Here is a 26,714-nt window from a genome sequence, read left to right on the forward strand (position 1 = left end):
CAATGCCATATTCTATGAAACTCCCCCTCCTATTTTTTAAAAGTAAAATTTAGCTGCTTGAAGATGCAATAAAAAGTGGTGACAAAGAGGAAGAAGACACAAAGTTTCCCCTGCCAGCTGTTTTTCCTCTTAAAGTCCTCCATTTGGCTGCTTTGTCTCCTAAAGGAGGAAAGAGCCAGACAGGTCTGAAGAAATGTAAGGGAAAGTTACACAAAGGTCCATATAACGTGTAGTTTGGCCATGATGGGAACCATTAGCATTCGCGGCCACCCCAGTTGTACCAATAGGCAATTTTGGCTGACAGGCACAAGACATATACAGGACTTCCTGGAAAACAAGAATCAGAGCTACAGTTGCGAGTACAGAAGCTTAAGGAAAAAGTAACAGGCAGCCAAGAACTACCCCTCATTTAGTAAAGGAAGCAGAACCTCTGTGAAAGCAGTTCAATGAGCAGGGCCTGTACTAAATGGTCTAGAATGTCCCTTCTGAGTCTATCACTGTGCAATCTGATTTAGCTGCTCTAGACCCTATAGTGAGTCTGGCTGCTGCTCCTGTACTATTTCTCCTGAAGCTGTAGATTTTTAACAGAAGAATTTTCATACACAATAAGACTCCAATGTCTGCAAGATATGAACTTATAAAGGCTTCCTTGGACTCTCCATAGGAAAGGAAGCAGAGCAATACTCTGTTTATGGACAAAATACTTCTTCCTATTCTGCAATAGTAGTAAATAAACAAGGAGGTGAAATGGATGGAGGTGAGAGCACTGTGCTTGGAAGGGATGGGAGACAGACAAGCATGTTTGAATATACATCTCCAGTTTGGAGTTCTCTGTGCATTCGAACAAGTACAGCAACCTACTATTCATTACAGAAGATGAAATGCAGGAACATGAAAAGTCTATATATCAGCAAGTGGATTTAGCTGCTCGAGGCATTCCCTCTGCCTGCCTTAGTGCTGAAATTTCCCCAGCTTAGAGCCATCTACCACAGCAAGCATGGCTTTCATTGTGTTGATTTTAATCTATTTGGATGGCTGTACAATAAGCTTACTATCTGCTTAATTTGTAAGTAATGCTGATCAAAGCCGCAGCAACTTATCTCAGGGATGCAAGGCAGCAAATGGACCTTCTACAAGCACCAATACTTCCTCTAGCCATCAGTGCCTATGGATAGAGGAATTTGGTACTACGGACATTTCAGAATACAGGCACATAGGGTAACTAAAGGAACAATATCTTTGGGCATTAATGCTTATAATAGTGGGTTCCATACCTATGTACAGTTATACAAATATAAGTCTTGTAGTAATACGGTTCACAAATACAAAAGTATGCATACTTGCCCAAAGCCAATGAGCAGATGCCAGGGGCAATCTCAGTTATCTTTGGGAATAAGATTTCTTTTACACTGCTGTAAGCCATGGGGGGAGGAGCCTGCATGAGATCATGAAATGGCTTTCTGGGATCACTGAAGCAGTTATTTAAGCATCTCAACAGGAAAAAATTAGCAAGGGGAATGAAAACTGCACAGGCAAAACTAATTTTAAGTGAAAAACACAAACAAATGGGATGTTAGCCAGGAAGGTCAATAATGCATATCTCCTGTCCTAAAGAATTGCAGTAATATTTGAGAGCGACTATGGCTCAGTGGGAGAGCATATGCAGAATTTTTCATGCAGAAAGCCCAGGTTCAGTCTCTGGAATCTTCACAAGTCAGGAGTCAGGAGTATTTTCTTTACACAGGGAGGATATATATATCCAAACAGTACAAAGGGGAGTGAGGACTCAGAGCCAAGCAAGCAGAAGGCTCCACAGTAGGAATCCTGTACATGGCTAACTGTCCTGCTAGAGTATGTATCAAACACTATATATGAACACTGTTTTATTTTGTTCTACTTTTCATATGGATTACAGACCTTGACATTCAGAGCATAATGAGGCTACATATACTATCAAAGCAAATTAAAATGGAAACCGCAGACATTGCTGCTGCCTTTGACAAGTTTTGGTTCTTTTATAAATAAATAAATTAATAATAATAATAATAATAATAATAATAATAATAATAATAATAATAATAATAATAATAATAATAATAATAAATTTTATTTCTATCCCGCCCTCCCCACCTCGGCAGGCTCAGGGCGGTTAACAACATTTTATAAAAACATACAATAACAATAAAAGCCTTTAAATTTAACAATATAAACATCAACAGTAACTTAATAACATTAAAAACCAGTTCAATAAATACAGTATTCGGTGGTATAGATCTTCAAACCACAATGGCGGCTCCTTAATTACTGATCTTCCTAGCAGTCTGAGTGTGTGAGCTTAAAAAGGACGGTCTTGCAGGCCCTGCGGAACACAGGCCCTGCGGAACACCGCTTCTGCCAAAACAAGCTTTGATCTCCTGAGGAAGGAGGCCAGAAACTCTTGTACACTTTGACTATGCACTGCTTCACCCAGACACCTATGGAAGATTTTGACACTCTTTTGCCAAGTTCTGACAGCTGTATGACATTAAAAAGGAAATCCAGAGTCTGAAGGCAGCTGTTCTCTTCAGATAAATGGATAGAGCTCTACATGTTTCTAGCTGGTGCTACTTCTTCTCTTTTGGATGTTTTGGGCTTGGGCAGATGTATTGATTGTTGGTTGATGTGGAATGCTGAGTTGACTCTGGGTATGAAGGAAGGATTTGTTCTTAGGGACACCTTATAGAAGACACAGAACTCCCTTCCACATGACATGCTGCCATTTCTGGTACTCTCCTGGCTGAGGTCACCACTATCAGGAAGGTCACCTTCCATAACAGGAACCTAAGCTCCACCAATGTTAGGGGTTCTAATGGGGCCTTTGTAAGAGTCTGTGGCACTGTTAAGAGGCTCCAAGTTTGGAACCTGTGTCTGACAAGTGGAACCAATTGACTTATCCCCATTAGGAAGTGTTTGATGTGCTTATTGGTGGACAAATTCTGGAGCCTCTGATATCCTAGAATGGTACTGAGGGCTGCGAACGGCCTCCTCAGTATACTGGACTTTAGGCCCAGTTTCCATCCTTCATAGAGAAAGGTAACAATGCCCTCCTCCTGGCTACTTGATTGGGGGCCTGCAAGTCATCAATGGACAAATGGATGCTATGGGTGCTAGAAGGGGAGCAGTGGATCCTACTTTTTCCTGCCTGCCCATTTCTTGAAAGTGATCCACATGTGGTTATAGATGCACCTCGTTGCAGGCCTTCTAGATTGTAGCATAAAGCTCACTATTTCTATGGAGAACCCCTGAGCCTCTAAGTCTGACCTTTCAATTTCCATGCTGTCAGCTGCAGCCAAGCCCAGTCTGGATGGAGTATGAGCTCTTGATGTAAGAGGTCTCCCTCCACCGTCAGATTAAGATGCAATTTACATTTATACTAGGCCAAAAACCACAGGCAGAAAAACATCACTTCTGCCTCCTCCCTCCTGATCCTCCTAAGCATTCTGCTGATTAGAGCAATGGGGGAAAGGTGTACAATAGGCCCTTGGACCAAGAGTGCGACAGCGTTCTTGTCCTCCACTCTGGGATCATGGAATTTTGATGTGAACCTCCTTTCTTGAGAGTTGCTTGGTCTCTCATCACTGAGTTCTTGAACCTGTGGATGATCTGTAGGAATACCCCATGGTTCAGGCTTCACTCTCCTGTGTCCAGGTTCCTCCTGCTTAACTAGTCTGCTTCCAGGTTGGCTAAGCTTCTGACGTATTTTGCCTTAAGGCTGGCAAGATTCCTTTCTGCCCTACCAGAAGGTGCTTGGCTTCCAGGAAAAGAGATTTTGATTTGGTGCCCTCCTAGCGATTGATGGGGGTCTTTGTTAACATATGGTTGGCACAGACTAGCACATGCTGATTCTGCAGGTGCTGCTGAAATGCTGAGCCAGTTTTACTGTGTGGAGCTCTAGCCAGTTTATTTATTTATTACTGGATTTATATCCCGCCCTCCCTGCCAAAGCAGGCTCAGGGCAGCTGTGCATCTCTTCTGAGTTGATCTCACCTTCCTTGGGTCACCATGCTCCTGCAATGAGATCCTGGCATCTCTGCTTACCACAATTTGGTGCAGCTGAATGATGCTGACTCCCTTGGTCAGGTTACTTAGAAACAGGTGAGGGGTGTAGAAACAATCTGTTGCCCTCTGTAAAAATTGATAGCACCCATTTGTCCATTGTTGATGATTTCCAGGCCCCCAATCAGGTAATCAGGAGGAGTGCTTTTTGACAGGCAGGTTTTTATCCTGTTTGAAAGATGCTGTTGGTTTTTGGCAGGTCCTAGGCCTATACCCAAGATTGTGAAACCTCTGCAGTCTTTGGTGTCCCTTCTTCATGTAGCTGAGATGAATCTACAAAATAAACGATAATATCTGGACTCGGTATCTTTATCCCTGCTAGCCGATGTTGAGGACATTGCCTTCTTTTCTCTGGTTTCAACTAGGACTTTATTCAGATTGCATGCCCCCAAAAGGAATCTGCCAGAGAACTTCTCTGATGAGAGACTGCTCTTGGACAAGGGGGGAGCCACTTTCCAGTGTTTTAACCAGATGTTTCTTCTGATAATTATGTTTGCTGCTTGCTCCCTGGCACTGAACTGGATTGTGTCCTGTAGGGCACTGGAGGCAAATTCTTCCACTCTCTCCATTTTAAAAGTAGGGACCTCTTAAGATCCAGTGGGTTTATGCCTGGATTCTGTAGCAGGTCATCTGCCCAGATGACGATAGCACATATAAAATTTGACAGTACCACAGAAGCTCTGATTGCTAATGAAGATGCTTTGTGCAACTTCTTTAGTGCTGCCTTGTTCTTCCTGTTCACGGAATCCTTGAGGACATTCTCCCCGTCCTTTGGCAGGATGGTTCTAGAATGGAGGGCCATTCTGTGCCTGCAATGGAAATGGGCAGCTTGGTACAGTAGTGTTGATTTGGCCACCATATAGGGCTCCCCAGGTAGGTGAAGAAGAAGAAGAAGAAGAAGAAGAAGATATTGGATTTATATCCCGCCCTCCACTTCGAAGAGTCTCAGAGTGGCTCACAATCTCCTTTACCTTCCTCCCCCACAACAGACACCCTGTGAGGTGGGTGGGGCTGGAGAGGGCTCTCACAGCAGCTGCCCTTTCAAGGACAACCTCTGCCAGAGCTATGGCTGACCCAAGGCCATGCCAGCAGGTGCAAGTGGAGGAGTGGGGAATCAAACCCGGTTCTCCCAGATAAGAGTCCGCACACTTAACCACTACACCAAACTGGCCAAGGGAGGTCAGCCTACAAAGAAGACAACATTGGATTTATACCCTGCTCTTCATGTGGAGACTCAGAGTGGCTTACAATTTCCTTCCCTTCCCCTCCCCACAACAGACATCCTGTGAGGTAGGTGGGGCTCAGAGAGCTCTTTCACAAACTGCTCTTGAAAGAACATCTCTGAGAGAACTTGTGACTGACCCAAGGTCAAGGTGACTCCAGCAGCTGCATGTGGAGAAGTGGGGAATCAAACTCGGATCTCCCAGATTAAAGTCTGCACTCTTAACCACTACACCAAACAGGGTAGTGCACGATCTCTCCAATAGGGTCCTTCCAAAAATTAACGCAGTCCTACCAGGAAGAGCCCTGTGGCACAGAGTGGTAAAGCTGCAATACCGCAGCCTTAAGCTCTACTCTTGACCTGAGTTCAATCCCAGTGGAAGTTGGGTTTAGGTAGCCGGCTTGAGGTTGACTCAGCCTTCCATCCTTCAGAGGTCAGTACAATGAGCACCCAGCTTGCTGGGAGGGGGAAGTGTAAATGACTGAGGAAGGCAATGGCAAACCACTCCATAAAAAGTCTGCTGTGAAAACATTGTGAAAGCAACGTCACCCCAGAGTCGGAAACGACTGGTGCTTGCACAGGGGACTACCTTTACCTTTTTATCAGGAAGATATCAGGCTTAGCCAAAAATAGAAAAAAATTGAAAGGGGGGGCAATAATTTCTAGTAGGTGGTAGGCATAGCACTGGATTATATTCGCCTGAGTCTTGCCAGTAAACTCACTCCAATTATCATAAAAACAAATAAAACTTTATTTACAAAAAAGAAATGACAAACAACACTCAAGTGGGGAGGAGAGTGTACAATTCAGCAAGGAATTCATACAAAACAAAAACCCCTGTCTTATCTACTCACTACTGTTCCTATCAGGCACACAGATCTGGCTTCTCAGCAGGCATTCCAAATGAGCAGAGTTTCAGCAACTTACCAGCAGGGTGGAAGTTTAAGAGTGTAACAGTCCTCTGTGCCTCTCTGTGCTTCTGTTGTGCTGTCAACCACTCACCCTACCAGGAGGGAGTGGAGGTGTGACCTAACCAGCTAAGATGAGTTCCCACACTGAAGGAGAACCTTTGCATCTTGCAACCAAAGAACTCAACACTGAAAAAACCCCAGGATCCTCCTTGTTTCTAGGCAACCACAGCATTTGCAGTACAGTTTCATCTCATAAAATGTAGCATATTTAACTTCACAGTCATAAGAACATAAGAGAAGCCATGTTGGATCAGGCCAATGGCCCATCCAGTCCAACACTCTGTGTCACACAGTGGCCAAAATTTTTTTTATATATATAAAAACACACACACACTGTGGCTAATAGCCATTGATGGACCTGTGCTCCATATTTTTATCTAAACCCCTCTTGAAGCTGGCTATGCTTGTAGCCGCCACCACCTCCTGTGGCAGTGAATTCCACATGTTAATCACCCTTTGGGTGAAGAAGTACTTCCTTTTATCCGTTTCAACCTGACTGCTCAGCAATTTCATCAAATGCCCACGAGTACTTGTATTGTGAGAAAGGGAGAAAAGTACTTCTTTCTCTACTTTCTCCATCCCATGCATTATTTTGCAAACCTCTATCATGTCACCCCGCAGTCGACGTTTCTCCAAGCTAAAGAGCCCCAAGCGTTTTAACCTTTCTTCATAGGGAAAGTGTTCCAACCCTTTAATCATTCTAGTTGCCCTTTTCTGCACTTTTTCCAATGCTATAATATCCTTTTTAAGGTGCGGTGACCAGAATTGCACACAGTATTCCAAATGAGACCGCACCATTGATTTATACGGGGGCATTATGATACTGGCTGATTTGTTTTCAATTCCCTTCCTAATAATTCCCAGCATGGCGTTGGCCTTTTTTATTGCAATCGCACATTGTCTTGACATTTTCAGTGAGTTATCTACCACGACCCCAAGATCTCTCTCTTGGTCAGTCTTTGCCAGTTCACACCCCATCAACTTGTATTTGTAGCTGGGATTCTTGGCCCCAATGTGCATTACTTTGCACTTGGCCACATTAAACCTCATCTGCCACGTTGACGCCCACTCACCCAGCCTCAACAGATCCCTTTGGCGTGCCTCACAATCCTCTCTGGTTCTCACCACCCTGAACAATTTAGTGTCATCTGCAAACTTGGCCACTTCACTGCTCACTCCCAACTCCAAAGCATTTATGAACAAGTTAAAGAGCATGGGACCCAGTACTGAGCCCTGTGGCACTCCACTGCTTACCGTCCTCCACTGTGAAGACTGCCCATTTATACTCACTCTCTGCTTCCTATTAATTAGCCAGTTTTTGATCCACAAGAGGTCCTGTCCTTTTACTCCATGACTCTCGAGCTTTCTAAGGAGCCTTTGATGAGGAACTTTATCAAAAGCTTTCTGGAAGTCAAGGTAAACAACATCTATTGGGTCTCCTTTGTCCACATGTTTGTTCACCCCCTCAAAGAAATGTGACAGGTTAGTGAGGCAAGATCTTTTCTTACAGAACCCATGCTGAGTCTTCCTCAATAACCCGTGTTCATCAATGTGCCTACTCATTCTGTCCTTGATAATGGGTTCTACCAACTTTCTCAGTATTGAAGTCAGACTGACTGGCCTGTAATTTCCTGGATCTCCTCTGGAACCCTTTTTAAAGATGGGGGTGACATTCGCTACCTTCCAGTCCTCAGGAACGGAGGCAGATATCAATGAAAGATTACATATTTTTGTCAGAAGATCCACAAGTTCAACTTTTAGTTCTTTCAGAACTCTTGGATGTATGCCATCTGGACCTGGTGACATATTAGTTGTTAATTCATCTATCAGTTGTAGGACCTCCTCAATCTGTCACCTCAATCTGACTCAGGTCTTTCAACACCCCTTCCAAAATTAGTGGTTCTGGAGCGGGCAAACACTTCTCGTCTTCCACAGTGAAGACGGAGGCAAAAAATGCATTCAGCTTCTCAGCCATTTCCCTATCATCCTTCAGTAATCCTGTTACCCCTTGGTCATCCAAGGGCCCCACTGCCTCCCTGGCTGGTTTCCTGCTTCTAATATATTTGAAGAAATTTTTATTGTTGGTCTTTACGTTTTTTGCAATATTCTCCTCATAGTCCCTTTTTGCCTGCCTGATCACAGTCTTGCATTTGATTTGCCATAGCCTGTGTTCCCTTTTATTAATCTCACTTGGACTAGCTTTCCACCACTTAAAGGAGTCCTTCTTACCTTTTACAGCTTCCATTACTTTGTTTGTTAACCATGAAGGCCTTTTCTTATACCTGTTTGTGACTTTCCTAACTTGTGGTATATACAGTATTTTTCGCACCATAAGACGCACTCCCCCCCCCCCCCAAAAAAAAGTGGGGGGAAAAGTGTGTGCGTCTTATGGAGCAAAGGTACCTTCCTCCGGGGGGATGGGGGCGATCCGCTGCCTCCGCCTCTGATCCCAGCACTTCCCCCGCGCCTGCCTGGCTCCAGCTTCTTCCAGCAAGCGCTGGGATCGCTCCACGCTGCCCCCACCGCAAACCCAGCGCTTCGCGAGTGCTGGCTGTGGAGGGGGCAGCGGGTTTTCTCCGTGCCTGTCTGCCTGGCTCCACCTCTGATGCTTACAGCAAGCACCGGGATCGGAGGGCAGTGGGAGTGATCCTGGCGCTTGCTGTAAGCGTCAGAGCTGGAGCCAGGCAGACAGGCACGGAGGAAACACACTGCCCCCGCTGCAGCCGGCACTCACGAAGCGCTGGGTTTACGGTGGGGGCAGCGTGGAACGATTCCAGCACTTGCTGGAAGAAGCTGGAGCCAGGCAGGCAGGCACGGGGGAAGCGCCGGGATCAGAGGCGGAGGCAGCGGATCGCCCCCCAGGAGGAAGGTACGTCCTATGGTCCGGAGCGCCTTATGGTGCGAAAAATACGGTATTTTATCTGAGCTTCTAGGATTGTAGTTTTAAACAGCCTCCAAGCTTCCCCAAGGGTTTGGACTGTATTTACCTTTCCTTTCAGTTTCCTCGTCACATGCCTCCTCATCTCAGAGAATTTACCCCTTTTAAAGTTAAACGTGGTCGTGCTGGTCTTTTGGGGTAACTCTCTATTTATACAAATGGTGAAATCAATAACGTTATGGTCACTGCTCTCAAGCGGTGCGATCACTTTTACATCTCTCACCAAGTTTTGGACATTACTTAGGACCAAATCCAGGATTGCCCCACCCCTTGTAGGTTCTGAGACCATCTGCTCCATAGCACAGTCATTGAGAGCATCAAGAAACTCAATCTCTTTCTCTCGACCAGAACACATATTGACCCAATCAATCTGCGGGTAGTTAAAATCACCTATTACAACACAGTTTTTATGTTTAGCCACTATCTTTAATCCTTCCATCATATTATAATCGTCCTCTATCTTTTTGATTTGGTGGGCGATAACAAACTCCCATAGTTAAATTTCCTTTTGGGCCCTCTATTTCAACCCAAAGCATTTCTAGAAGGGAATCTAATTCTCTGACCTCAGTCTTACTGGACCGTATACCCTCTGCGACATACAGAGCCACCCCACCTCCAACCCTTCCCTCCCTATCCTTCCGAGGGAAGGGTTGGAGGTGGGGTGGCTCTGTATGTCGCAGAGGGTATACGGTCCAGTAAGACTGAGGTCAGAGAATTAGATTCCCTTCTAGAAATGCTTTGGGTTGAAATAGAGGGCCCAAAAGGAAATTTAACTATGGGAGTTTGTTATCGCCCACCAAATCAAAAATTCCCACAATGTCTACTTCGAACACTTCTAGCATTTGCATAAAAACATCTATAATTTTCCAGGCAAGCTAGGCCCGCAACCTTCCTCCTGCTGCCTCGAGACTTTAGCAGACAGTCCATACTGTTTGTCACCATCTCAGTGGACAACTCTGATCCATTACCCGGTAGAAAAGTAACAGCTAATCCTTCATCTCTTTGGGATGAGTCCTCCTGAACCAGAGACATCTCATCTCCTGTTGGCTTTCCCCCAAGATTTAGTTTAAAAACTGCTCTGCTACCTTTTCGATTTTAAGCGCCAGCAGCCTGGTTCCATCTGGGGACAAGTGGAGACCGTCTCTTTTGTACAGCTCCCGCTTTATCCAGAAAGCATCCCAGTGCCTAACAAACTTAAACCCTTTCTCCCTACACCATCATCTCATCCACACATTGAGACTTCTAATTTGTTCCTGTCTCTCCTGCCCTGCACGTGGAACAGGTAGTACTTCTGAGAAGGCTACCTTGGAGGTCCTGGCCTTAAGTCTCCCGCCTAGTAGCCTAAATTTTTCCTCCAGGACCTCATGACTGCATTTCCCAACATCATTGGTGCCAACATGCACCACGACCATTGGCTCCTCCCCAGCACTGTCTAGCAGCCTATCTACTACATGCGTAATGTCCGCTACCTTCACACCAGGCTGGCAAGTCACCATACGGTCAGTACGCGGTTTTGCCACCCAGCTGTCTACTTGCCTAAGGATCGAAACCACCAACTAACAAGACCACCCTCTTTCCCTCCCCAGGGATGGTTCCTTGGCGCAAAAGGATTCCCGCTCACCAACTGAAGAAGAGGTCCCTTCTGAGGGTGCATTCCCCTTATCCTCAGCACGGTGCCCTGTTCCCTCTTGACTCTCATGTTCCCTGGTGGCAACGGGGCTGCCACGTTCAGAGCGGGGCTCATCTAATACATTCCCGAGAGTCTTCTCCGAGTGCCTAATTGACTGTCTCTGCTTCTCCAGGTAAATCACCTCGGCCTCAATGATACGAACTCGTTCCCTGAGGACCAGGAGCTCCTTGCATCAAGCACACACCCAAGACTTCTGTCCGGTGGGCAGATAGTCATACATGTGACACTCAGTGCAAAACATTGGAAAGCCCCCACCTGCCTGCTGGCATTCTACCTTCATGATAGCTTTTTTTTTAAAAAAATATGCTGTCCCCTTTAAATCCTGTTTGTTTATGTGGCTCCACTTCTGGAGGTTCAACTTACCTTATTAGGAACACAAGGAAAATAGGGATCTGGATTCCTGGTCCTTACACAGCCCCCAGGCCAAGAGCCACAGGCCAAGAGCCCTTTAGCTCTCTGGCAAGGCACAGCTTAACAATGTAAAGACGGTGGGGAACACAGCCACTCCTAATCAATCAGCAACAATCACCTTCACCTTTAGCCCACTCAACCAAACAAACAGCAGTTCCCCAGCAAACCACAAACTCAGAATTTTCAGCAGTCACACAAACTCAGAAATTCTCAGCAACTTCCCCAGCTGCTCACCCTTATATCAGTTATTCTCTGCTCTCAGAGCTTCTCTGCTCTCTCTCAGAGTTCTCAGAGTCCTTCTGTGAATAGAGAAAGAGAGACAACCATCCTATTTTACAGACGAGAAAAATAGGCCTAGAGAAGCTTCACAAGTTGCCTATGTTCATCTAGGATACTGCAGAGGAGGAAAAAACAACCCCCCAGTTTTACAATTACAAGTTCAATGCTGACCCCACTGCAACTCCAAGTCTTTTGGATGACTCAGGTGGGCAGTCATGTTGGTCTGAAGCAACAGAACAAAGTTGGAGTCTAGTAGCACCTTTAAGACCAACAAAGTTTTTATTACAATTTTGTTGGTCTTAAAGGTGCTACTGGATTCCAACTTTGTTCTTTTGGATGACTGAAGAGATCTCCAAAAGTTGTGCATCACAGGCAGGCAAATATTTATAGTTCTGGTTAGAACTAGTAAGCAGAAGGCAGTAATGGGTTTAGATGGAAGGGGTTAAAGTACCTCATGGAGGCTGCTGTGTGTGCCGTGCACCCTTTCTAGCTTTGTTCCATAAGAATGTGCCAAACCCAAAAGTGACATTGCATGGTACTTCGTGTGCTAAGTCAGAGTGTTTGCTTTTCCATTTGCCATTGTAAGTCTTTCTGTGCCTGCCTTATTGTTCTGTGTCTGAGAAGAATGCACAGTTAGATCTGATGAGATTTTCCAGTCTGATGAAGCTTTTTGGAAAGAATGGCCGATTGAGGAAAGGGGACAGTGCTTTGGTCCCTGACAGCAGTGTGCTCACGTGGGAAGAAAAAACAGACATAATGTACACAGCTGATTTGCAAGCTAATGGCTGATTTGAGAGCACCATCACTGCATTCACAACAAAATATACCTATTTCTTTCAGGGCTGAGCTCTTGGTCTGTCTGTATTTTTTTTTTAAGACCTCTAGAATTTGCATTTCTAGAAGTCTTCTCCATGATACAGACTGGTTACTCCATTCCCTTACTGACATCAAGAAGCTTCCTCCAATTCCCAGGACAGTTTTGCCCTTTTTATTAAGCTTCATGAAGTTAAGAATGTGATACATGAACATTCATATAGCACTTAAATACAGAAAACCAACCTGCAGCATGTGGCAGAAGGGCAAGCTTGATCATTTTGATTTTCATTTCAATACCAAAGCTAGGCTGAAAGACAGTGGGCTCTTTTCTTCTAGTACATTTGTTTTCCACCTTTGGAGTAGCTTTAAGTTTATTGTGATCCAAGAATGGGGTTCTATTAGGTTCAATCTGACTAGCTCTGTTTCACAGGAGCACAAGGAACCACTTTGGGATGCTCATTATATCACAGCCAACCCTAAAACAGTTATATAACCAGAACAGACAAACTGGTAAAATGGAATAAACAATCCAGTGCCATAGGCAGTATCTGGAGGCATCAGATGCCTAGTAATATGTGGAAAAAGTCCCATAAATTTAATGTGTCAAAAGCATCTTTTATTTAGGAAAAAGTTACAGAACCCCTATCCCACTTACTAGAACAAACGAATACATGCTTCTAAGACAGGAGTGTCAAATGTGCAGTCCAAGGGCCGAATCAGGCTCCCAGAGGGCTCTTATCAGGCCTGTGAGCAACTCATTGTCGTCTGCTTCCTTTTCTCTCTCTTGCTTCTTTCTGCATCACTGCTTGTTTTGCCAGGCTTGCTCAATCACACAGGATTTTCTCCATTGGCTGACCAGCACATGAAAAAACTTATGTACAAAAGATCACAATGCCCAGCCATTTCATGTTTTCCCCTGGGTCTTACGCTCAAAGCACTGACCATGAGATTTCTGTAATGAATGTCAATAAATCAAAAGTAAGTTTGCAACATACAGACACATACCTGAACAACACCTGAACGGCCTACTCAAGACTGCTACAGCACAGACATTGTCTCTAGATTTTGATGCAATAATTCAGAATAAGAGCTGTCAGTTATCAGAAACTGTTACATAAACAAAATATTGCAAGAGTGCTAATCTTCTAGACAAGTTTTAAGTTTTAAAAAAATCTTTACTTGTGTTCGTGTCCTTTATAAAGTTTATACCTCTGCTACCAGGCATTACATATTATGACACACATGGCCCAGCTTGATAAGGGTCCATTTACGTCAGATCTGTCCCTCATAACAAATGAGTCTGACACCCCTGTAACACCTCAGATACCATGTAAGGGCCTAAAATACTTGTAAGCGAGTTCTACCAAAACCTAACATTTATATATGCATGCTGCCTGACTTAAAGATATTTTAAAAACGCGTACTTTAATCAGTCTGAATGATAATTATAGTAACAACTAGCTCCCTCTATCAGCTGGCAGCATGGCAAAGACACACTGGAACATGTGCACAGACACGGGGTACGATCACATTTGGAATTTGCCGTGGTGGCCTTTTGGCTCTGGACCAGCATTTTTTTTTTGTTTGTACTTTCATACACTGTTGTTCCCCTTTTGTTGGCTGTATGCTGCTGAGCTTATGCTGCTCAATCAAAGGCACAAACTTTATTTCAGTCCAATCACATTCTAGGTGGTTATGCCCATGTACACTAAGAGGTCTGAGGTCAGACTTAATAGTAGGGCACCACTTTCAATTTATAATGCAGGTATTGCTATGTAATGTAAATAAAGTACCAGTTATAAACAAGGCCTGTTTGCCATGAGTCAGCATCAGCACATAACGTTGAGCTACTGAGTCAATCAGTAAATGGAAGATGTCCAAACACAGGGCTTACGAGCCTGTGAAGTTCAATACTCAGAATAAAAATAAGCCCAACAATAAAAAGACAGTAATTTGTGTGTTGGGGGGAGCTTTTATAGCTTACATTGCAATTACATCAATGAGCTCTCTTGGTGGTATGAAGGGGGGAGAAGGGAGACGGAGGCATGGCTCCCAGAACACTCTTATGCAAGGCTCTAAAACAACGGTTTACAGTGTGATGCTTGGTAAGTGTTTTTAGAAAATGGGCAGAACTAGGCGGGCTTTTGCCACCAATTGGCCATTGGAGATCTGATTGGCTGTGCAAATTAAAAACAACAACATTGCTTTGGCAGCTGCTGCACAGGAATCTTCATTGCATGAATGAAAGCTGTATATATAGAAGAAAATATTTTTAAACTACATGTTCATTTTAAAAGGCATCCTGTTCATCAGAGCTTTTGCCTGAAATGTTGAAGAGCTACTACTGAAGTTATGCATAACCGCACTCCCTGACATTTTGTGGTTGGCTCCATTTCCTGAAACAGCATGTGGTTATACCCACAATTCAGAATTCCAAAGGTGCCTGCAGACTGCAAAAGGTTGAGGACCCCTGATCTACAAAATCAAGCTGTGAAGTAAGGGAATCATGGATCTGGAAATATTCTGTACAAAAAGGCTCCATTTTCATGCAAGGAAACACAACTTATGGAAGAAGAAGATGATGATGATATTGGATTTATATCCCGCCCTCCACTCCGAATTTGAGTCTCAGAGCGGCTCACAATCTCCTTTACCTTCCTCCCCCACAACAGACACCCTGTGAGGTGGGTGGGGTTGAGAGGGCTCTTACAGCAGCTGCCCTTTCAAGGATGACCTCTGCCAGAGCTATGGCTGACCCAAGGCCATGCTAGCAGGTGCAAGTGGAGGAGTGGGGAATCAAACCCGGTTCTCCCAGATAAGAGTCCGCACACTTAACCACTACACCAAACGGGCTCTCTAGAATCACAGTGAAAGCATAAATTTACATAAGACGCAGACACCACGCGATCTAACTTCAGTTTTGTTTTTTGGGGGGTATGTAAATTAATTATCTGGGGAAGACAATCGCAAACCACCCTGTAAAAAGTCTGCCATGAAAACGTTGTGAAAGCAATGTCATCCCAGAGTTGGAAACAATGGGTGCTTACATAGGGGACCTTTCCTTTTCCTTTCCTAAATTAATTATGCAAGACAATTATAGGGAAATAATACACACATGTTCAACCAGAATATACACATTAGGAACCATCATCCAGCCACCATTTTCACTAAACATATAGGAAGATCATGATGTACATGCTTCTGTTCTCTAATCTCCGTCTGCAGCCATGTGGTAATCATCATCATGGGAAAAGATTAAAGATGTATTACAATTGTCTGTAAAAACTTGGTGAGCATGCAATTCAAACTGTCAAGATAAGAACAGGAATCTGTTCTTTCTAGAGCAGGACTCCCATGCATTTATGAATGGGAAATATTCCTTAAGAATTTTTTGGGGAATGTCATAAACTCCCCCTAAATCCACAGTGGCTCTATTATAAACTGAAGGGTGGTGAAGGTTTGCTATATTTACAGACATGATAAAGAGATTTATCTGATGTTATTATTATTTGTTTATTTCTATTCTGCCCCTCCCCTCTTTTGGGGAGCTCAGAGTAAACAATTTGAGATGTACATCTTTTCTGTGATCATTCTAGCTCATTGTACATTCTAGCTCATTCTTGGAACCAGAATTGAAAGTAGGCCACTTGCTAGACTTCTGACTAAAATTAACTACAAAAAATTCTAGCTTGATGGCATCTCTCCATCTACATGATCATTGTTAAGGTTTGGTTCAACCACATTCTCCCCTTCTAAATTCTTCTCTTCCTGATTTCTATTTATTTTAAAAGGGTAGGTGTTTCAGTTCAGAAGGACTAAAGAGAATTTTATCCACATTTTGTTTTTTGGAAAAAATTAAATCTTGCATCTCGCACATAATGAAGATAGGAAAGTCCACTTGCTGCCTCAGTTTTATTTATTTATTTATTTATTTGTTCACGTTCTATTCCACTGTCCCCCATGATCATGGGCTCAGAGTAGATTACAACATAAACAGAAGCAATTTAACAAATTAAAACTAAACATGTAGTTGGAAAGCTAGTGTGACACAGAGATTCTGTCCAGACTGTTCAAATAGCAGAAGGGAATAAATGGGTAGCCAGCATATGCTCCATTTCTTTCTGTGAACATGGGAGGTGTCCTTGAAGTAGGTGTCAGCCTTTTCCAAAGCAGGAACACAGCACTCTAGCAAATGAAATTCTTTTCCCTCCTCCTTCCAGATTTGCCTGTCTTAAAATTAAAGATTCCTACTCTTTCTGTAGCACCACGTTCTAAGCACTGCATAAGCTATAATGTCCACTGTTAGATACTGCTTTCCACTCTATGGTGGGGCCTAGTTTGAGGACTTTCAGTGGAGCTTGGCACGGTCGTGCCTGCACTGCTTCCAAATGACTGCTGATCTTTAGCTTTTTACCTTCATTCTTCCTGTTGTTGAGCTGGTTGAATTGCTCTGTGAATTCTGCCAGAGACTCCTCAATGGTCTCAGTCCGGGGAACCGAAAGGGAAAAACGACGCTTGAAAGTTTTCATCTTGTTCATGGTCCTCTGAACAGCAACACAGCAGCAGGGGTCTGATGGGAAAGACAGGCAAAGTAGTAAGGAACTTCAGTTTTTTCAAAGGCAATTTAGCTAATGTTCCATCTTAAATATAATGGAAATTCTGACAACTGAAATAATAGATTACATTTACCCCGGTCAGGGTCAAACAACACGTTTAATGTTAAAAAGCAGCTATTGGGGGAGGAAGCACAGGAGATTTGAGTTTGACCCAGAGCCATGGTGCCAAGCCAGAGGGAGGGGGTTGAAACCCTTGCCCTCCCTTCTGTTATCCTAGATAGACCCCCCCTCCCAGCAGATATTAATCCTAACAGGCCCCCTTCCCTCAAAAAAACCCTGGTACGCTAAGCTACATGTTTTCCTGTCCTACTGGGGTACTGGCAGTGGTGAGGGGGGATATCTAGTGGGGAAATGGCATTAAGGGAAATGTTAAATCCTGAGCCAACATTGATCCAAGCTGGAGCTCACTCTACTTGCTTTAAAAGTTGAAGATGTTAGGATTTTCAATTCATCGTCTGGGAACTACTTTTCCCTCAGCGAATTTGGGAGACCTTGAGCTAAAGAGCCTTCAAAAATTTCAGCCCCCCCGCCATGTGTGTGTTTGTGTATGTGAGAGGATACATTTTAAAATGTACAGACCTCTGCCAAAGTGTCTACACTGAAGTTGTAACTTTCACCCTTTGGACCTAATTTTGGCCCAATAAGGTCCAAAGTGTCTGGATTAAAATGTGATTCAGAATCCCAGGTTTGTGAGGAGTAAACACACACAAATGGGCACTTGCATCTGTATGTCATAGACTTGTTTCTAATTAGGGGTCCCTAGCCATTTGCTGTACAAGAAGGGAAGGATGAGGAAGGCTATAAGAAGGCAAGGAAGTTTGGGAAGCCATGTTAATGACCATTACTGCAAACTGTGATTTGTGTGACAACTGAATGCAGCTACAATATCTTGATTGGAAGTGGAAGTAGTGGTAGTCCCCTATGCAAGCACCAGTTGTTTCTGACTCTGGGGTGACGTTGCATCATGACGTTTATTACGAGCTTGAATATACCTCTTGCCAATTTAAGATACTAATCTAAGTTTTCCAATGTAATTGTTCCAGAAATCACTGAATTTTAGAGTCTACACACATTTACCCCCTCTATGAGCTCCCTCATAGTGCAGTTATAATGATAGCCATTCACAATACTATGCATTGGTCTTAAGAACTAAGCCTAGCAGCACTGAGCTTTTAAAAGAAATAAAAATTACCATGTTTATACCAAATATATAGAAGTACTTTTTAAATGCATTTCAGTGCTTTAGTTTGAACTGCTTGATTATAGTACAATATTTGTTGTGCAAGTTCAAGCTCACCTTGTGCATAAAAAATAAATATGAACAGTAGATTTCTGTGTTAGTGATGCCTCAGTTGATAGAAGGAAACCAACAGCAGCTTTTGAAATAATAAATTTACTTTGAAGATCAATACAGATCTTCTCATCCAAGAATTGATTATAAGCCATCTGTGACGGATTGTACTTTTTAAAAGCTTGGAAGTGCTGTACAAACAGTTGAAGGACTGTGAAGGGTTATTTCCTCACAGAGCCAGAGAGTCTTGAGTGGGAAACTGCTCCAAAAGATCTGACTGGTTACCATCAGCTGAACAGAGAAAGACTAGAGAGCTGCCTTACTGAGGAGACAGTCAGTATGATTTCTGCCTTGACTGAATTGAGTCTGACTTCAGCCCTAGCTGAGAAGAATTAAGTACTGACAGTTTTAGAATTCAGCCTAAACTGAGAGCAGTTTAACACAGATAGAAAAAACCAGGAGAAAGTTGGCAAGGAAGTTTGGGAAGTAGACGAAGACTCCCATTTGGGTCAAGGAAAGGGGACAGATCTAGAGAGAGAAGAAAAATTCTCTACCTCGGCAAACAGGGAGTTAGCTCTGAAGGGTGCAGAGATTCCTGGTCCGGTGGGGTTAGAAACTGCCTGTAGAAACCTTAAGAGTCACTTAAAAACTCAAGACAAGTATTGGAGTTTCAACAGATGGGGTCTGAATACTGGAAAGAGTGTAACAGCCTTCTGGAAACCAGAAGAATTAAGAGAATACTCAAAGACAGCATACTGAAGTGTTTGGGGAAAACACTGGAACAAAAGCCTCTCAATATAAAGATTTAAAGTGATTGTGAAAAGTTTAAGAAACATAAGAACTAAAGTCTGTACATGTACGGATTTTACCTCAGAAATTTCAACCCTTGATTTCACCTGATCTTTCCTCTTTATGTGGAATATTTTGTTAATTTGGAATATAAAAACTTCAAGTGCCATTTAAGTTAAGTTAAAGCAGGCTCCCAATCCTTCCCTCAGGTTCCAGGACTAAGCCAACAGCCAAAATGTAGTACTTTGACAGGACGGGACAGCCAGAGTTCTTCAGCAAAGAAGAAAACCCATTACTAAGGTGGCTTGGTCAGACAGTGAAAGAAAAGCAGAGGGAAAATCTTGCCTCTGAGAGAGGGAAGCAGACAGGGCATCATAACATCCCTTGACAACTTTCATAAAAATACACAGCGGTTCCATTCTCAATACCAATCCTGTCTCCAAAAATGCATCACGTCATTGCAGCCTTTGGGTAAATGTTGTATATGGCTACTGTTTTCATTTCACTGTGCTTATTCTGATAGCATGTAAATAAACTCCTATTGAAACATTAAAACACAATGTATAAGTATGACTGACACGATCCTAAGCCTGAAGAGAGAAACAGCTTGTAGGTAGGGTTGCCACCTTTCAACTGGGGCTTGGAGATCTCCTGGAAATACATCCGATTTCCACACAGCGATCAGTTCTGGAGAAAATGCGTGCTTTGGAGGATGGACACTATGGCATTATATCCCACTGAGGCCCCTCCCCAAACCCTGCCATACCAGGCTCCAACTCCACAACTTCAGGAATTTCTCAACTCAGAGCTGGCCAGGCTACCTGTCAAAAGAGTCTTTTCCACACACATATTTATTTAATTCGATTTATATCCCGCCCTACCCCACCGAGGCGGGCTCAGGGCACATAGGCCTTGCCGCCTATTTTCCTGCAAAGCTATATTTCCTAGGCACCCTCCAAGCATCAGGATAGTAGCGGGGAAAATGGAGGGAAAAGCAGGAGCCAGTCACTAATGAAGAGGCAGAACTATGATATAGGTAAAGTAAAATCCAATACAGGTAGGGAGGGTGTTCACTCCAGCTAGGCAGCAGTGAGGCTGCACATAGAGGGAGTTTATCCCTCACTCCGAGTTAGGAGGTGAGTCTGACTAGAGGGGTATCAGGTATTGATATAGAGTCAGGTATCAAGTAAATACTGTTGGCCCCTTTCAAATAGCCTTTGTAATCCACTTTGGTAGCCAGCTGCTAACAGATTTTTGTGTCATTTCAGGCAACTATTTTAGCAACTGGCTGCTAATGGATTTCATTTACCTTTTCATAAAAAGCTGCTCATGCCCAATTAGATAAGTATGATTGAGTCATTCTTCTGTTTTCACCTCTTCTTTGTGCTTCTGAACAGCTGTAGTGTGCTGTTTAAAATGTCTGCAGCCACACTTTATTCCCCACTGTGCGATCTTCCTCAAACTTTTTTTTTAATACTGTAAGTTGAGTGCTGTAGCGCTAGCCCAATATAGCACTTCAAAGCTACAGCAGCACCACTGAGATGCCTTGGAACTACTATATTGGTCTAGAGCTACAGCACTCGACTTAAAATGTTCCAAAAAAGCTCGAAGAAGATCACACAGGAACAAAGGGCGGCGCGGGGGGGGGGGGGGGGAAGTGTGGCACTGCTTGAAATGGCCAGATCAATTCAGAGATGGCTCATTAACAAAATGAAATCTGCTGCAGGTTAAAATGCTTGGGGCTCCTTAGCTCAGAGAAACGTTGACTCAAGGGTGACATGATAGAGGTTTATAAGATTATGCATGGGATAGAGAAGGTAGAGAAAGAAGTACTTTTCTCCCTTTCTCACAATACAAGAACTTGTGGACACTCAATTAAATTGCTGAGCAGTCGGATTAGAACAGATAAAAGGAAGTTCTTCTTCACCCAAAGGGTGATTAACACATGGCATTCACTGCCACAGGAGGTGGTGGTGGCGATAAGTATAGACAGCTTCAAGAGGGGACTGGATAAACATACGGAGCAGAAGTCCATCAGTGGCTATTAGCCACAACGTATTGATGGAACTCTCTGTCTGGGACAGTGATGCTCTGTATTCTTGGTGTTGGGGGGGGACAGTGAGAGGACTTCTAATGTCCTGGCCCCATTGATGGACCTCTTGATGGCACCTGAGGGTTTTTTTGGCCACTGTGTGACACAGAGTATTGGACTGGATGGGCCATTGGCCTGATCCAACATGGCTTCTCTTATGTTCTTATGTTTTCTTATGTTCTTAACATAGTCCCTTTAAATGCCTTCTGCAAACTGCAAGTGAACTCCAAAGTGTGCATGCAAACAAAAGGTTATACCTTGAATAAAACTCTGTTGGCCTTAAAGGTGCTACTGGACTCAAAGCTTCATTTTGCTGCTTTGAGTTTGCTCACACATTTATTTTCCATTGCAACATTGCTCTTTTAGTCCATAGCAGGATACATAACACATCTTTCCCCTGTTTTTACTAGCACTCCACAGATATCATCTGCCACTCTCTCTACTGTTGTGTCATATTGCCCTTCTCTACAAGTGTATTTTTAAAGAAAAAAAATTATTGCTCAATTTTAAAAATGTAGAAAAAGAAAAACACAATAAACTTAGCTGGAGTCCTAGAGTTCAGCAGGTCGTCTCAGTTCTCACACTGAGCTAGAGAACATGTTCTGAAGATGCACCAAAATAATAGTCTTGAGGCTGGTTTAAGGCTTTGAATATGTATACACATACGAAGAATGGCTCTGCAAACCCAGTTCAGAACTCTCACTTTTCGTATTTCAGAAGTGCCCTTCTCATACCTCTTCCACCTATTTGTCAGTCTTCCAATACTTACTGGAAGTAGTGTTATCTATGGGGTACTCAGAAGAGTTGTGGTGAGAAATAAACCTAGTAAATAAAGCTTTTTAGTCTAATGACTTGGACAGCAATCTGCTGATCCAAAACAGCCAGCCTCCCAGCTGCAACTGAAGCAGGACCCTTACCAAGACTTCCTTCTGCCAATAAACACTGTAGTTTTGCAGCAGGTTTTAAGCAGTTGTTGTTTAAAAGAAGGCCAAGCTACACCCAACTCAACAATAATACAACATTGCACTGGTACCAGAGCTTGCAATAAACACTGTTGTTCAAGTTGGTGATCAGATGCATCTCTCTTCTCAGTCTCTCTCCTCAGTTACACTCAGCCTTAAAATGTGCACAAGCAGCAGATTTCCACTTAATAATGAACTTCTTACTAATAGATTTCCACCTGTAGCAGAAAAGGAGTTCAGAAAGATGCAGAAGAACTTCCAGCAATGTAAATGTTAAAGGACAGCTCTCTTCAAGTAAAGTTCATCACAATACAAAAAGGAGAGAGCCAAAAACTGGACGAAGGTACATTTTGTGCACTAGAATGTCCCACAATGGGATGTGTGCACAACAAACGGATGAACACATTCCAAAACGATGTGGTCAGGCGTCACATCTGAGAGCTAGTGCATTGCCTCTCCATGGCAACAGAACACTTGGGTTAAAATGCCTACATTCAAAAGCTTAAGAGATTATCTGCCAGTGACACAAACATTCTGCTGGCTAATTGACTGCTGTTGCCAGGAGCTGTTACCAGGACAGGCTTCCATTTTAAGTGCCCCCAGCCATATGTATTTGCAGAAAGTAAACTTCAGAGTCCCAAGTATCTTTCTCAGCTAGCTAGTCAGGATCAAATGAGAACACAGTACTTGCTCTTCAGAGATGTCATGGAGCCTTTGCTGTTCCAATGCATGCAAGTGCCATGTCGGGAGGGGGGGGGGTCAGAAGGGCTTATGTTAGGGTTGCCTAGCAACTTCATTTCCCCTCCCCTCTCTCCCCCCTACTTCTGTCAAAAGAGCCATGCTAATGAATGTGCTAAGATGAGGAAGAACGCATAATTAGGACAGGAAAGAGGATGGAAATATAGAAGAATGGTGCTTCTTAAGGCATAATGAAACCATTCTCAGCTTATCCTAGTCCCCAGCTCCCCTCAACCCTTTCATCTAGTGTATGATGCTCCACCACCATATATGCAGACATTATTGCAAGAAAATAAGGTTCCAGTAACAGACTCTATAACAGGGAACTGTGAGAACTAAGGGTATGGATTCGGATCTACCTGAACCAAAAATCCCCCAAAATACCTTATCAGTATTTTCCAGGTATATTTCAGCTACCAAAATGTATCTGGATTGGGTTTTTTGGGGGGGTGGGGAGGGAACCCCAAGAAAATCCCAGATATATTCTGAAATTGCTGGTAGTAGATCTGAAAACAGCAATATGCAGGAGATTACTCCTACCTGTTTGTTAGGCTTCTGCAGTCCCTTTAAACTTTAAGGCTACAGAAGAGAGTGCCCACTGGCTCAGCTTGGAGCTGGCTGGCTTCTCCAGCAGCCCAGTTTAAACTGGAGTGCAAGAAAAGTCAGCCCAGGATCAGCCTCAGCTTTAAACCAAGAGTGGATGAGCTGAGAACACACTGCCTCAGCTGGGACTGACTCCTCTTGCAGCTCTGAGTAACAGTGTTGAGGATGGCTTTGGCCCCTGCCTTCCTGACTGTTACATGTTGCAGAAGCATTTAGCTGGCTACTGTGTGAAACAGGGTTCTGGAGTACTGGACTGATTAATCATTGCTGTTCTTATGTATGTAGCTTCATATCCTCAGTTGTTCAGATAAATTTACACATAATAGTCTGTCATAAGAAATTACAAGAGAAGACAGTTTGAGACAGATAAAGCATAAAGGAAGATTGGATTGGTCAGGTGATGGTAAAGGTAAAGATAAAGTGAGGTCAGGGAGTGTCAGAGAAGATATGTCAGTGCACATGTTTAGATCTACACTTTTTTCAAGCAGTATAGCAGTGGCTTATCAAACAGCTAACTATGATTTGTAGCATGCTAAACATTTTATTCTATATGACCTCCTAGTGTAGAAAAGAATGTGGTTGTTCCACTGGCACTGTTATGTTAAAGTTCTTGCATAAGGGCCAAGTAGGAGTTCTTGGTTAGTCTGTTATCATTTAGGTCAGCTTTAATCCAATGATCAGCTCGATCCCTGATGAAAAAAAGACTGTTTCAGTGGGACTTGAAAAGCATTATTTTCCGTGCTTGTTGCGTGTTCTCTCCCTGCTTTCTTTGGTTTTACATACTCCAAGTCCTATTGTCCCTATATAGATTTTCTGACCATCCCAGCCTACAGAATAGCCTTCTTTTTAACCAGGTTTAATGTGCTCCCTACTGCTGTTCTTAGTGGGCGCTACATGAGAAAGCCCTATTCTGAGAGATTTTGTGGTTGTGGATCCGGCTCTGTTGAAACTGTAGAACGTGTTTTTAGTTTGCCAAAGGTATAACTACTTAAGAAAACAGTTTATAGACCCATTAATTCTCGATATTGATCTGCCTGTGGCAAATAAGCTCTAGTTTTTGCTTGGTGCCTTTCATCTAACCATCACAGTTTCAGTTGTAAAATTTCTTCTTGGGAGTGTTTAGATTTAAGAGACAAGAGGAGGATTTTAAGAAAATGGGAAATGATGTTTTATGTTGCATAGTTTGCTGATTTTAAATGTTTATTTTGTAAAATCTATATTATTGATGAATTTTCTATTTCATTGCCATTTGTTTAAGACCAAATAGTCTGTGAACAATAAATATGTATTTATGTATGTAATCCAACGACTTAGCAGGTTTCTAGAAAGACCTTGTCAACTGTGATTAAAACTGGTCACGATGAAGAGGTAGGTGTATATGAATGAACTGGACCACTGTTGAGTAGCTGAGGGCAGATACTTCTGGTATAACCATACTATATCATGCATCCACCTGCACTAGAATTTTTTTTTTAAAAAAGTGAATTTGTTTCAGCTTCTGCTGCATTTAATTTCTGTTGCACCAGCTGATCATGCAGGGTAATTCACTCTAGTTTCATAAAGTTTAGAGCAGCAGCTACTCTAAACCTGAAACTCTTCTTAAAACTGAGCTTTATGTACTATGTATTTACAGGTATATAGTCAGGAGGTTCAGGACATAACTCCAGGGAATAGTTAGGCAATTAAGCCCTAAACACTTGGCAAAAACGCAAGCCCACCCTTTGTTCTGCATCCACAGCAGCTAGCAATCCATCATTTTTAATAAATGTAGCCTAAACTGCAGGGAAAGATTTCTCTTCACATATCTAGCATGCACACAGTACTAAATATGAACCCACTCAGAGAGGAAGTAAGGTGAGAGTAAAAATAGTAGCTGAGAAATGTGCATGGCTATTCCGCATTCATTATCTTTATGACTCTCTGAACTCAGAAACCCAAACTATTTCTCCTAACTAGATTAGGTTTTCCCTGCCATTTTCAGAGGGAACTCCAATTAAAGTGTCCACAGACCAAGATGAATGGACCTATTGCTGCCCATTTGCTTCCTGTAAAGACCAAGCATTCACTCCTCTCTAGTTTGTACTTGTAATAAGTTGTTGTCTTCTTTTGCTAAGCTCCTGCCCGCTTATTACAAAGCTGTCTTATGTTTTCAGGGTCAGATTTCACCACACACAATTATTTCCAAGAATTTGTTTGTTTCAGGACGTTACCCATGAGATCACAAAGCAGTATGGGAGGTGAATCCAGTTTCAAACAACCAGTGAAAAGGCTGTGTTGCTTGGAATTTGAACAATGGCTGGCCAAACAGGCAAAGAAAAATTAGTCACTAAGGGGCTCTGGGTTGTCACAGGGGGCCTTGCAGCATCATAATGATTGCTCCAAAGGCCTCATCTAGTGTCTTACACTGACCTGAATGAGCTCTGGGGTCAGGCGCCACAACCCTTTCTGAATAAGTTCATATCATGAGTAGAAGAAATGAGGTCAGCATCTCACTGTTTCTGCCATATGTCCCAATGCTACTCATTTAGTAAGTCTCACAGACCAGATATATTCCAAGGAAATATGTACCAAATTGCAACCTATTTTTTCCTCCTCCATGGGTGACCAGTAATGTCCCTGGTTATGATAGCACCTCCATCCAACTCTCCTTTTCCCAACTGTACCATTTTATTCCAGCTTCATTCTCTTCTGAGCCTCTACAGTACATTGAGCAGATGGTTTTGTTATAATGGCTCAGAAGTTATTTACAGCACAATCCTAAGGGGGCGGGGGGCGGAAAGTCCTTGGGGAGCTGACGATCCACTACGCGGGCGCAAGTACCAGCTACGCCCATGTACGGCCGGTACCGCCACAGCGGAGGAATTACGTGCGCGTGGGGCCACCCCAGCGCCACTCTGCCCAAGACCAGCAGCGCCTGAGGGCTGCACCCAAGCCTTGGGGGAGGTGAGGCGGAGCGCGGTGCTCAGGTGCAGGAGGGGGTGGAGTTGGAGGTGAGACCAGGCTTAGGCTGCTCCCTGAGTAGTTTGGTCCATTACATGCCCCCCCCCCCCGAGAGATGCAAAGTTACATCTGCAATAATGGCAGCGTGCCCAATAGGCACTCATTGAAACCGAAAACAAAGGCTGCCGCTGCTGCGGGAGCTTACAATCCACTTAGGGAGCAGTGCAATTGCCCCCTCCCCAGAAGCCAATCGGCGGGCAC

At 43.5% G+C, this 26,714-nt stretch overlaps 1 protein-coding gene across 1 annotated transcript in view; it reads right to left on the bottom strand.

Moving 5' to 3' along the window:
- Positions 1-26,714, bottom strand: part of CDK18 (cyclin dependent kinase 18) — a 111,794-nt gene that overhangs the window by 32,564 nt on the left and 52,516 nt on the right. Inside the window, exon 2 of the mRNA XM_060231322.1 lies at positions 16,837-16,992. Coding sequence (XP_060087305.1) covers positions 16,837-16,960 — 124 coding nt within the window. The 5' untranslated portion in view covers positions 16,961-16,992. The remainder of the gene's footprint in view (positions 1-16,836; positions 16,993-26,714) is intronic.

Source organism: Heteronotia binoei, chromosome 2 (assembly GCF_032191835.1).
Source record: "Heteronotia binoei isolate CCM8104 ecotype False Entrance Well chromosome 2, APGP_CSIRO_Hbin_v1, whole genome shotgun sequence".
In the NCBI taxonomy this organism is placed as follows: Eukaryota; Metazoa; Chordata; class Lepidosauria; order Squamata; family Gekkonidae; genus Heteronotia; species Heteronotia binoei.